Source organism: Camelus bactrianus, chromosome 16 (genome assembly GCF_048773025.1).
Source record: "Camelus bactrianus isolate YW-2024 breed Bactrian camel chromosome 16, ASM4877302v1, whole genome shotgun sequence".
NCBI lineage: Eukaryota > Metazoa > Chordata > Mammalia > Artiodactyla > Camelidae > Camelus > Camelus bactrianus.
In genome coordinates, this window is record NC_133554.1 from 40,504,724 (window position 1) to 40,518,178 (window position 13,455).

General features: G+C 48.6%; 2 protein-coding genes across 5 annotated transcripts in view; one reads left to right on the forward strand and one right to left on the reverse strand.

Moving 5' to 3' along the window:
- NXN (nucleoredoxin) overlaps window positions 1–1,627 on the forward strand; it is a 127,216-nt gene extending 125,589 nt beyond the window's left edge. The window contains exon 8 of the mRNA XM_010958223.2: window positions 7–1,627. Coding sequence (XP_010956525.2) covers window positions 7–189 — 183 coding nt within the window. The 3' untranslated portion in view covers window positions 190–1,627. The remainder of the gene's footprint in view (window positions 1–6) is intronic.
- MRM3 (mitochondrial rRNA methyltransferase 3) lies at window positions 1,621–13,437 on the reverse strand. 4 transcript variants are annotated; one of them, XM_045519005.2, is made up of 5 exons: window positions 13,083–13,437; window positions 12,585–12,829; window positions 10,302–10,469; window positions 7,734–8,236; window positions 1,621–2,303 (listed from the first exon to the last, which is right to left on the reverse strand). In XM_045519005.2, the coding sequence occupies exons 1-5, from the start codon at window positions 13,394–13,396 to the stop codon at window positions 2,301–2,303; spliced, it is 1,233 nt and encodes a 410-aa protein (XP_045374961.1). In that variant the 5' UTR covers window positions 13,397–13,437; the 3' UTR covers window positions 1,621–2,300. The 4 variants fall into 4 exon arrangements, with proteins under 4 accessions (XP_045374961.1, XP_045374960.1, XP_010956523.1 ...); XM_045519004.2 differs by lacking the exon at window positions 1,621–2,303 and adding an exon at window positions 3,620–4,347; XM_010958221.3 differs by lacking the exon at window positions 1,621–2,303 and having other exon boundaries at window positions 7,260–8,236.
- Between the last annotated feature and the right edge of the window lie 18 nt (window positions 13,438–13,455).

A 13,455-nucleotide genomic window follows, 5' to 3' on the forward strand; every position in this document is an offset into this window, starting at 1 on the left:
TTCCAGGATGACATGACCGACTCCCTGCGAGATTACACCAACCTGCCCGAGGCTGCCCCTTTGCTCACCATTCTGGACATGTCAGCCCGGGCCAAGTACGTGATGGACGTGGAGGAGATCACCCCCGCCATTGTGGAGGCCTTTGTGAATGACTTCCTAGCAGAAAAGCTCAAACCAGAGCCCATCTAGTGGGGCTCTGGCTTCCCAGGACATTATTTAAAACTCAGTCTCCTCCTCCCCCTCCCCCCCTTCCCTCCACCCTTGGACTTTTCCAGCGTGTCCCAAATCACACAACCCAAGTGTCCAACCTCTCTGTGGTGCCTTGTTTTCTGCATTAACTCCTCAGCTAGCACCCTGGGTGCGCATCCTCTCAGCAACAGAAGAACCCACCGTGCCTGGAGATTCTGCTGGGGATTCATGGGGCTGGCACACCCGGCCAGAGCAGGGGCTGGAGTGCACTCTCAGCTGCGGGCTCTTGGGGAGCTGTGTGTTGGGTGCCCTCTGCCGAGCGGGCACCACGGGACAGAGCACCGGAGCTCTGGCTCTGCCTCAGGTGGCAGCACACACGCACAGAGCCCGAGATGGCTCAGACACACGTAGGTGCAGGTGGAGCAGAGAGGAGCTGCGGCAGCCCCAGCTTTGAGCTGCTGGTGAGAACATCCCTTCCTCAGTGACTTGGTCTGAGAGAGAAAGCCAGCTTGTCAGTTGGTTCTTGGGCAGGGGGTCTCCAGCTCTCAAAGGAAGCTTGTGTTCATTTCTGGTGAGAACTAAGAGTAGCTACAGTAATGATCCATGTAGTAATTGCTTACTTGGATGGGGCGCCTAGCATGTGATAAGAAAGAGCTGCTTATTTCTTCCTTCTAGCTCTTTCTTCCTTAATCTTGACCTTCTCCCAGTTTCTGCCTCCTCAGATGAACAGCCCCTACTATCTTGGAATTTCGTTAATAAATTCTTCCCCGTGGACATCTTCCCAAGAAGATACAGTGGCCCTGCGTTCCGAGGGGAGCACCACTCACCAGCGCAGGCTTGACTCAGCCCTACTCTGGGCCCGGGCCATGGGAGCTCTGCCGAGGTGCCTGTGCCCACCCGTGGTCACCCCTGCGTTCCCTCTTCTTTTCAAAGCAGAACTAGAGAGACAAGAGATTACCGGAAGCCTAGCTTTTCCTAAGAACCTGAGAAAGAGCTGTGCCCTAAGGTAGGAGTAAAGGCAGAGGAAATGTCAGCTAAAACTAGGCCCTGGACCCACCCTGCAAGGCCTGGCTTGGCTCCTTGCTTAGGCTGAACTGACCTCAAAAGGAAAATAACAGTTGTGCCCTTAGGATTTGAGATGGAGGGCTTCACCTAGGGATTCACAGGGTTTCAGCCTATCTCAGCCAGGTGTCAGGGTCTTTAAAACAATCTCAGGCCTTGCCCTTGGCTCCACTCAAAGTATCCTGCCAACCAAGACCATTGATTTGGAAAACCCAGCCCCCAGATTAGCTGTTGACACGGTCGCTCCTTGCCGAACTGGATTGCTGATCTGTAGTTCAGAGGTACAAAATTAGTTGATAATTAGACTGTTACTTGATGTCACCAGCCTGAAATGCAATCACCTAGTGAGAAATAAAACAGGCATCTCTGGACGTTATCAACCACTTGGCCTTTCCTGTTCTTAATAACAAAAATCTCTTTTTCTTGGGGTGCTGTGCTCTACTGGGTGGGCAGTAGGGGGTGAGGCATACAAGATCCTCTTGACTTTCATCAGATACTTGGTAGCTATGTTTCAGAATGTTCAAGAACGGAGCCCTGATGTGATCATCTGTCGAATCCTCCAGAAGCCGGGATGCTCCTTTGGATTAGGGTGCCAGAGGCAGGTCCCCGCTGCAGCTCTGGCTGCCATCTCTCCGGGTTTGACTGGCCCTTGCCGGGGGTGGATTCTCAGGTTACAGACATCCTTGTGGACACACGTGCTCATTCCTCCCCTTCGAAGGAACGCACACTCGGAATCCTGAGGAGGCAGTTGGAGAAACGCAGGGAGCCCTGCACAGGTCTCCCATTGAGGAACGGGAGTAGCTGGAGACTCCGACCTTGCTCTGTCCTCGGGCAGGGGGCTGCCCTCGGAGCACTGCCATTGTCTCCCTGGGCTGGGGCTGGGGCTGGGGAAGGGGTGGGGACAGGGTGAGGTCAGCCTCACTTGGAAGATAAGCAGGGTTTCTTATCTGTACCCTGTATCATGATGGCCGTGGAGGAAAGGTGGTCTGTTAGCAGCTACGTATCTTCGGGATCAAAAGGAACAGCATCCAGTGAGGAGTCCCCATAAGTCACTGCAGCAGAAAATTAGGTCATTAGTGATCTTTCTGTGGCCCACAGAGGGCTGCTTGAACTACTTGCCACTAATGTCAACTGGACCCTTGACACCAGAATTCCCCCTTTAGAGAGTGTGGAGGTTAGCTGAGATCAACAGCAAGGTTTAATGAAAAGGTGCTTTCGATTTATATAGTGGGGGTCTGGGGAGGAAACACTGGGGGAGTGGAGAACTCCGTCTCAATAGCGTGGGAGATCTTAAAGGTTATTGATGCAGACGAAGTGGGTGGCTTCTTAATTCCCACTAAGCAGCTCCAAAATACCTTAAAATTCTTGTCGCTAATTGGAAGCAGGTTAAAACACCAGCTGTGACATATTCAAGGGCTTCCGCCAGAGCAAGGGAAACCATGCCCTGCAGGATGAGGCAGGATGGTGGCTGTAAAAATGCCACCCTGGGGTTCCAGACTTGTGTTCACCGCAGTGACTTCCAGGTCCAGCTCTATACCCACTTTCACAACAGAGATGAGAGTCTTTACCTGTCCCCAACCATAAAGATCTGCTGAAGGAAAAGGGTACGTATTTGGGGCTGGCATATTCAGTGGGCAGCTGTAAAGGCCAGACGGCAACTAAGAACCAGCTTCTCTTCCTGCTCCCCTCACCCCAAGTGTGTCCTGGGAACCAGCGGCTCTCACTTATCCCAGTGCAGGGAGCTGGGACTGCTTTTTTGGCATCAGCCAAGCTTTTTAAGTGGTAATTTTCAGCCAGACTGTGTTTTTTCCTGTTGTCTAATTAAAGACACTAAGAAGCTGTTCTCTCCTCCTGCTGCCTTGTTTCAGGGCAGCAAACTGAATTCTGCAGGGACAGAGATACAGAATATGGTCCAGGAACAGATCAGCTGGACCCAAAAGGGCCCTCCTAGTGAGAAAACTACACGTGGAGAGGTGCTGAGGCTTGGAATGGCAGTGTCCTGGGAGGGGCCTGAGCGAGCACCCACTCCAGCCCCTGCAGTCCGCAGGCGCGGCGGCTGGCCAGGCCATAGTTCTGTTTGCTGTCCTCTCCCCCGGCAGGCCTAGGCTTGCCAGGTGGGGCCAGGACCTGAACACCGAGGTGGTGAACAGTGTACGCTGTGGGAGGCTCAGTAGTGCCCCCTGCAGCTTCCTCTGGATGCTGCTCTGAACCAAGCACAGGCCCCTGGAGTTCAGGATCTTCCACTCACCCGGAAGTGGCTGTGTTGAAGTGAGCACATCCCCTCCTTGCTGATACCAACCAGGACAAGAGCACACACTGCTTTCCTCCAGGCAGGCTGCTCAAGGGAAAATTCTTTGGGGACAAATGGCTATTGTCTATTAATTACTGATTATTCTTTATTAGCAAACGGTGCATGTGTGAAGGGAGAGATTTTCCAGGAAACAAGAGGCTTCTATGTAGGAAAATCTTATATTGGGTCTACTTTATGGCTGGGATTTCTTCTGCAGGGGGAAATCTGACATCAGGATGTTGTAGGTACGCCTTAAGTGTGAACGCAGAGAAGTTACTATGCTTCATTTTTTGGCCTGGATGTATCTCATCCTCGTGGTCTTCTGCAGTACTTCCCAAGTCAGTAAACGTTACTAGATCTGGGTAGGACTTAAGGGACTGTTGGGTTTCTAATCAATATTGTGCCATCTCTTGAACGCCTCCGTCCCCAGGCCTGTAGAGAGCAGTGTGCAGCCCGAGGGGGGCAGCCAGCCTCAAGTCTGAATTGCTGGGCACTCGGGCCTCACACAGACAAGTCACCCACACAGGCTAGCAGTGGGATACAGGAGGCATGACTAGGACCCAGGCCCCACAAAACAAATCTCCTTTGACATCAGAGGAAATGAGGTCCCCAACCAATCAAGCCACTGCCGGCTTGCAGTCAGGATGCACCCTGACCATCAGAGAAGCAAAGGAGGCTGGGAGGCCAGACCCTGCTGCAGCCACATCTCTCCCCACGCTGTTCCCTCCTTGCGTTTGCAGGAAGGAGCAGTGTTATTGGTGGTCCTCTCCAGCGATGAGGCCTCAGTTGATAAAAGCTGCTCCTTCCTACAAAACAAATGTAGTAAAACGGAACTGATACAATCCGTAATGTATTCAGATTTTCAGCTGCACGTGGCCTCTGAGCACAGGCCTGGCTTCCTGATGCTTTCAGCGCTTGCAGCTGCTCTAGTGTAACTTGGCAGCCCAGTTCAGAGACTGTCAGTCACCCACAGACAGCAGCACACCAGCTTACCCATTCATCTGGCTTCTAGCTTCTCTGCACACTCACGGATGAAGACAGAGGAAATAAGATCTTGGAGCGTAAAGGTGTCTACCTGAGTGTTTCCTTTATAACACATTTTTCAGGTGAGCCAGTCGGGTCTGCTCCCTCGGTAGGTGGAGGTAGCTTGGCCAAGAGGGGCCCAGGTGCACGGCACACCCAGGGTTTCCAGCACCAGGCAGGGAACCTGGGGTGAGGTGCTGTTCCTGGGGTCTTCACATGGCGGAACCACAAAAGTGGAGATTAAAGCAGCTTAGCTTTTGGTGACATCTGGTGTTGCTGGAAAACCCTGGGGCAAGTGGTAGGAGGTCCCAGGTGAAGCTGGTAGAAATCAGTCCCCAGAGGCCTGTTTATCCTCTGGGCCTTAATGACTGATTCTAACCATGAGCAAGCAGCTGTGGCTGGGGGAGGGAAGAGGACTTTTCAGCTTGCCCTGCCCTGAAACACCAAGCCAAGGGTGAGGCACTGGGTCCCCAGTAAGTTCCTGGTGGCTGGGGGCATTAGCTTTTGTCCAGAGCTGCTTTCCCAGAGGCTCCGTTCAAAGAGAAAGATGTGCTAGTTTTTTGTTAGTTTTTAACTTTCCATTTATTTCTATCCATTTCCTCTAGTTTTTGGTCTAATGTTCTGTCAGATTCTGCCGAAAATGAATGAAAATCTGGATGGGTCTCCAACTTCAGCACCTCTGAGCACAAACAACTTGCAGAATGCCCACAGTGGTGGAGGGGGACTTTGAACTCCATCCTCTCTTTTACTTCCAGGAAAAATCCCGACCCCTCCCCTCATGGTTGGGAGTGGTTTTGAGGCGTGGCTGCCCCCTTGTGGCATAAATCATCATGACAGCTTTGTGCGACACAAAGGCAAGGGGCAGCTTGGCCAGCCTTCTGAAGGCTTCTTTTTCAGCCAAGCAATGTGTTTTACTTGTCACCTACTGTTCAGTTTTTACTCCTGTTTCATTTGTGGTGACATAAATGTTGGCCTCAAAATTGAGAATTCGAGATGGTGAATTTCCAACACTGGATAAACAAGTTCACCATTTGCTTCCCTGTAATCATTTTAAAGAAAGGGAAATTTGCCCTCCCCTCTGCTAAATTACATAAAAAGAACTCACAAGGCGTGATATACAAGTCACTGACTATAAAATGAATGGGATGTAAACTTCTCACACCAGGAGATAAACTAGGTGTAGAAAGACTTGCTGGATGTGCTCTTTTGCAGTGCTTTTATTTCTATTTTGTGACAAAATCAGTAGGAACAATAACCAGGGGACAAAAGCTGCAGGAGACTGGTTTCATGCTGAAAAGGCATGAAACTCATTTTAGTGATGTCTGCTTCTTTAGCGCTTTCCCAAGGTGTTGGGAGACTGGATGGCAGTACAAACGTGGTACAGTGCTCTGGGCTGCCCCCAGATTTCGCCTGTTGGTGTGACGGGCATTATGGCTGTGAAGCTGGCAGACGAAGTCCCAGCCTTTGTGGGCTCAGCAGTTATGAAGGCTGTGGGCTCTTCTATTTTCTAGAAGCTGAGGGGAATGGAGGGTCTCAAGAACATTCTGGGGGCCACTGTCATCATCAACATTGGTGTGGGGCCCTGGGCAGGCCCCAACCAGAGCAGGGCACCCAAGCAGCTTCTGCTGGTCAGCCCAAGAGCCTGGCCAACCAGAGAGACTGTCCCTGCAAAAACCCTCCCGTCAAACATAGCAAAGCAAACCCACTGGGGCACCATTTGGGACACACATCAAGCTTGACCTTTTCGTTTTACCAGGGAGCTGGTAGGGGTGCACGGTTTCTCTCGAGCATGGGACTCCCATGCTCACTGGGACTCACTGGGACTCCCTGGAATGAGCAGCTGAAGGGCTCCCAAGGAATCCCAACCAGTACAGGAGCCCCTGTGTGGAAGAGATGTGGTGAAACCACACTCCTGGGGTCTCTCAACTCCAACCATACTGTCTTTGGTTGCAAAAGCACTGCCTGAAGTAAGTCCCACATTCTGGTCCCACCTACCCCCTTCCCACAGTGACTTACAAACACAGTGATTACCAACGTGCCTTTCCTCATGTCCGCAATTACATCCTAGCTGGTACCCAGTAAGGATCCAGCTTGCCCTGGTCCCCTGGGGGCTCCAGCAGGGTCTTGCTGCAGAACTGTGGGCCCAAGGGCCCCAAGCTCTGATCCTCAGAACCTCAGCCTCCCTCCCCTCATAGGAGGCTCTCTTCACAAAACATCCAGGAACACTGGCCTTTCCTTAAGCAGTTCTGTTCATGCAGGACGGGAGATTAATGTAAATAAGTCAATCATTACATTTAACCAAAAGTGTTCTGTAAAGAAGGACTAACAGCAGGAAGCTAGTAAAAAGAGTATGGCTTTGCTGACAGATGCTGGGTTAAGCTAAAGATTAAAAAACTTTCCTCTTTTTCTGGACCAAGAGTCCCCAAAAAATTATCTGCCAAGATGCTAAGAAGGCATAATACCACCTGATGAATTAAGCTGTTTCCACCAACTGTTCACCAGAAATGGGGAAAAAAAGTGTCAAACATAAACAGTGTTTAAATCAAAACCTACACGAACAGAAGTTAACACAGCCAAGCCAAAAGAACAGCCAGCTATTGAAGGCCATCGCCCTTAGCTTCCTGGGCCATTAATCTCTCAGCAGTGTCCTCATCATTAGGCCAAAGATGAAAAGATATGCACTGTGACCACTGACCACACTGAAACAAAACCTTTTTTAATGTAATCTGCTGGTCTACACTTCACAGGAGTTTATTTTCCATTGACCAACCATCAGAGGAGCTGGTGATGGAGCCTGGCCTACAGCCAGTGCTCCACGACTGCGAAGCACCCCCAGCCGGTGGAGAGAGCGGTCCTCCCTGGCCAAGATGACGCTTTCAGGAACTTTCTGGGCACAAAAATGCTCCTTGGTGGACAATTTTTAAAAACACATAGAGAGCCCTGAGGATCATTACTTACACTCTCTCTCACCCACACACAGATACACACACACACACGTTAGTTGGAAGAGCTCAGGAAGAATTTTAACCTTTCTTATTTTTGAGGATAAGCAGAACTTCATGGAAATTCCTATTTTTCCAGTAACCACAGAGACAGCCTCAAACCGAGGATTGACTGTCATCCCCCCTCAGTGGTAACTCCTGTCCCTGCTCAAGTGTTCCGCCCTTACCCGCAGTTGTCGTTTCCCTTCAAAGAGCAGGATGCTTGCAGCCATGGCGGAGTTGAGGCTGTCCACACCAGGTACGATGGGGATCAGCAGGCGCCCGCCCCTGGTGCTCTCGGCCAACTGCAGGGACTCCAGGCTCAAGCCATGGGTCTCCCCACCTACTACCACTGCTGCTGGTGCCTCTGTCCAATCCGAGTCGTAACTCTGGACCTCAAGTTCGGGGAGCCAGCCTTCACAGGCTCCATCTTCTAGATCCTCTTCCTCTTCCTCATACTTGTGAAACTTTAGGAGTCGTCGGTCACATATCCAGCCATGGTCACTAGCCTTATTAGACATCTGGGCCTGGGCCTGCGCATAAAGGCCGCAGTTGTCAGCCACGAAGACCCGGGTATTGGTGGGCAGGTAGTTGGGCACTGCTTCCCAGTCCAGATTGTTGATGATGGGCACCTGGAAATGTGCGCCCATCCCGGCCCGCAGCACTTTGGGCTCCCAGGGATCCACACAACCTAGAAAATAAAAGACAAGATCCAGTTAAGATTACAAACCTTCCCAGACAAGGGGACTCTGAAGTCAATCAGATTAATTCTGGATCAAGAGATAAAGCAAAAAATTTCCTACTGTGGCGTTCTTGATGGCTGGGACTTCTGCTTCCCCAGCTACAGGAGTGTCCAGCAAAGGGACTGGTGGGTTATCTCCTGCTAGTGCTGAAACATTTTATTCATCCATTCAACCTATACCATAAGTATGTGCCAGACAGTACAGGAGATTCAAAGTGCATTAAAGTCCCCAACCTGAAGGAGCTCATGACATAATGGACAATGGCGTTTGGATGACATTTAAACAGATGACTATCATATTAGTAATAACCAATGTAAAAGAAGTATGAACAGGGCAACAGAAACCTGGGCACGAAGCAGAGTTATCAGGAAAAACAACCCAGAGACCATGGCACTGAGCTGGATCTTGAAGAACAGGAGGACCTTGTGAGAAAGACCAGAGCAGAGGACAAAGTTACAGATGGGGGAAGAGTGCCATCGTCCCAAAACCAAGGTAATCAGGCCAATTAATGGGTAGGGTTGAGGTGGGAGGTGATATGGGAGGCAGGAAAGGGCTAATTTAAAGGCGGCGGGGTGTGCCAGGCTGAGGAGCTTAGGATTTTAACCAGAAAACAACATAATGCCATTGAAGGATTTTAAGCAAAGTAGTGACAAATCTGGTTTATATTTTAAAAAGACCCATTTGGCTTCGATGTTGAATCTGGATTGCAGCAGGGAAGACACTAGAGATGGGGAAATTAGATGGAAGGCAATTACAATAATCCAGGGAGAACCAAGGCAACAGCAACAGCCTTATCATTCACACGCCTCCACTTCCACCGCAAGAGGCAGGCTTCCCTATAGCCATGTGCTAAGCCCAGCCGCTTCTATGCATCGGCAGTCCTGGGGCCTTTCCCAGGACACACACTGGGAGACAGCAGGACCAGGTACCGCGTACCCACTTTCCTCCCTGACTTGTTAGCACAAGTGCCCTTGTTAGAAATTATTTTAAGAATTAATCTGTCAAACATCAGGACAGGTTAAGTAGGCAAACCAAGTTTCAAAAGGAAAATAAAACGCGGAGCGTGTACAATGGCCACATGGATCCTCGAGCATGGCTTTCCCCATGACTGCAGGGAACCAGGGATGAGAGGCAAGGAGGGCAAAGGAGGGACCCAGACTCATGAGGGGCACTATCTAATCTGACCTCTCCACCCAGTGGGGAGTAAGAGACAAGATGAGACTTCCTCCTCGTCCTCAATACTGGGCACCACCCCAAGTGTTTCCTACTCCTTCCCTTCCTCTTACACAGCAGCCACCAGCACCAACGTGGAAACCACACTGCTTGGATTATAGGGGTACATTTCCCAAACCACACCTGCTCTTAGAAGTCTCAACAATGAGTCAGGTAAGTGGGGTACCGATGATGGAACCCCAGCATCTTTGCTCTCATGCCAGTGGAGAGATGTGCTCTGACAAGGTATGACGGGGAAGAAGAGTTGAGCAATTTAGGCAAGTCTCAGCCATGGGTACCACTACTGAGTCACAGTGAACGGTAGCTTGACTGTTTCTGATGAATGACCCTTTCCCGCCCATCCTCCCCCCAATTTGTAAGAGGCCTTTTAGACATGTCCCAACTGTTAGGCAAGTCTGTTTGATACCAAGCCTACTAATTCCCATTTCTGACGAGAGGAGATGACCAAGTGTTAAAACCAACATCTATTTCTCCTCTGATTAATTTTAAGTTCTTTCTTTAATAACCTAGCAGGTGTCAAAATAATTTTAAAACAACCAACATCTACTGAGTGTGCCTCGCACAGTGCTGAGTACTTTACATGCATCATCTCACTTAATCCTCAAAACAACCCTTCTGTGAAGCCCACTTTACAGATGAGGAAACTGACACTCAGAGTACTGCTCACTTACATGTGAGGGACAAGGGACAGATCCAATATTCAAACCCATGCACATCAGCCCACAGAGCCAGCTTGCTCACCGATGGCCACCTGCTCCACCCAGTAACAAGCGCTCTTACCTTTGGTGAGTAATACTTTGCTGCAGCCTGCCCCAGCAGCAGATCTCAGAATTGTCCCCAGGTTCCCAGGGTCACGGAGATTGTCACAGATCAATAATAAGGGCAGTGTGTGACGAAGCTGAGTCTCTGGGTATGTCATCTTAACATGGTCAGGTTTGGCAAAAATCCCTAAGGAAACACAAAAGGTTATTCAGTTGTTTGATCTGAGCATGAGGAATAATCTTTTTATTTACTTATGATTCTTCCTATATTCTTAATTGCATAATACATGAATACATTCCGATTGAAAATGGTTATGGGGGGAGAGGAAGGCACTGAATTTTTTTCAGTCTTGGAGTGTATCCTTTCAGAACTTGTTCCTTGCATCCACCTACATATATGTATATCTATTCATATATAAGTGCTTTTTCTTTTACATAAAGAAATCATACTCTCCACATTATTCTGTAATCTACTTATTTAACTCCATAACATCAGATGTCTTGGAGAATTTACCATGTCAATAAGAAGCTACCTTATTCTTGTAACTGCTGCATGCTATTTTGTAACAAGAATATCACATTTATTTAGCTCTTCTCCAACTGACATTTAATTTTCAATTTTTCCCTATTGTGAACAACGCTGCAATGAACATCACTGTATGAGTCTGTGCATATGTCCAAATATTTCCCTAGGAAAAATGCCTGTAAGTGAAATGGACAAATGGTGTGTGTGCTCCTAATGTTAACAGATACCGCCAAACTGCCCTCCCCACAGGCTATTCCAGCTTATTCACAGTGAGAATAAATACCTCTACCTAACCTGGTGGGAGGGTATAGCTCAGTGGTAGAGTATGTGCCTAGCATGTACATGGTCCTGGGTTCAATCGCCAGTACTTCCATTAAAATAAATAAATAAATAAACCTAATTACCTACTCCCCCCCCAAAATAAAATAAATAAATAACTTCTCCTAACTAACTAACTAATTAACTTCTCAACAGTGGAGGCAATGGAATGTTATCAGGCATCTGTGTACTGTAAAAGACCTGGCACTTAAGAGTCACAGATAGCCACAAGACCAGTGGGACAGAGGACCTCAGAAGTCCTTTAACTTCTGGTTGAAGGGCTGTGGTATGAGAACTCCACTTCTAGAGGACCCATTTACATTACTGGATTTCAGAGATGTGCCTAATGTCTGAGAGGTAGTACTAGATCTTATCTATTTCTCCTTTTACCCCCTCCTCAAATCTGAAATAAAACAGGGTAAGGAGAATCTAAATAATATAGCTTTTTTGGGGGGAAGGTTGTAATTATGTTTATTTATTTTAATGGAAGTACTGGGGATTGAAACCAGGACTTCGTGCATGCTAAGCACATGCTCTACCACTGAACTACACCCTCCCCAACATGTTTTTAAAAGCCATGAAATGATGAAAGCAGTCATAATAATGAAGGGGGTTACAGAAGTCCAGAAGGGGCTAGCCACTGTTGACACACATGCCCAAAATGGCAAGCATGGTAAAAATGAGTGACACTTTCACTGCAGCATGGAGTAGGGATTAGGGAGGTATAGTTAACAAGAGTGAGTGGAGAATTTTAGTAGTCCAAGTCCCCACCCAAGGGGAGAGTTCTGAGAGCAGAAGCACAGATCCCTGTGATATGCTGGGTTATAGAAACAAGAGATGGTCTCCAAAATTTCCTCTCCCAACAAACAGCTGCACAGTGAGCTCACTACAGGGAATACATGCACAACTTATTTGACAGGCCCTGGCTTAAACATTAGAATCTTGAAGATAACTCCTCTATATTTAGGAAAAAAAAACTTTCTAAGTGCATACAAACATCACAGTCTATTAGAATCTTGAGTTGGATTTCACCAAATGAAAACAAGGTTTCCTGTTCAATGAGCTAAACAGAGCAATAAATTGTAGCTTACTGCTCAGACCTGCTTCTAGAATAAGGGGGTCAGTGATATATAGGTATCAGCCACACTGGCAGAAGTTTTGTGGAAATGGAGGGTATTTTGGTAAACATTTTCTTAATCTTTAATTGGACATTAAAGATTGAAGAAGTGACCTCAAAAATTCCTAAAGACTATAAAAAACCACAAACAAATGATGAAGAAAAACTGTCTTCAGTTTCCACTGAAATACAAGATGCATAAATTTTTCTGGGTGTTTTAAGAAAAAGTTAGGCAGTAATGTTTGAATTTGGTTTAAATAAAATTTGTTGCCCTGAGACAAGTATGAAAAAATAATCCTAGGTCTCTACTTCTAGAGACAAACTGTATAATAACCACTAACCCATTATTCCTTGTGGTGTCACTAGGTCGGACCAATCCTTGATATCCTCAAATTTCACCTTAATGAGGCCAACACCTTTCAGCTTCTCAATGGGCAGCTCCTTTATGTAGTCCAGACGGCTAAAGAAGAAAACTTTGGGCACAGCACCAGCCTTGAGAGCGTCTGCGATCAGCCTACGACCTTCCAGCAGAATCTTCCCTTGCTTTTCCCGAAATGGCCTGGACTTAACTATTGTCATCACACTGCTGTGGGTGGAAATAAAAAGACAGTTAATTACCAACATCCTCGTTACGGAGACACACCTAATTCTAACAGACTGGAGGAGCTTGACAGAGAAAGAAACAAACGAATTTGAAAAAAGACACTTATTCTGCCTTCCGTGCATCATAAAATCCAGCGAATTGTACTGGAAGTCTTCCAATGGGAGGAGAGGTCAAGATCCTTCTGTGAGGTGGGAAGAGAAATAGGAATACTCGGTAAGTCTCAGAAACACATCACCTCAGCCTTTTGTCTCCAGGGAAAGCCTTATCATAGCGAAGCCCGGACTCTTCCCAGGTGCTTGGTGTCTGAGATGGGGGGACCTGAAACGGCTGCTTCAGCCGCTGCTCGCGGGGACTGGCCTCCGCCGCCGCCTTCCGGGGCTGCTTCCCGGGACTGGGCTTCCGTTCCACCACCTGACCGGATGGAAACACCACTTTCACGGGGCTTCGCCGCAGCGCCCGGACCCAGCGCCGCGCGTCAAGGTCCCAAATCTGGACCACTGGCAGCACAGGTCGCGTTGCCCAGCCCACGCGATTCAACAGCGCCGCCATGTTCCCCCGCGAGGGGGCCTGCGTCAAGAAAGCGCGCCGGCGGCGGCCAATGACGTTAC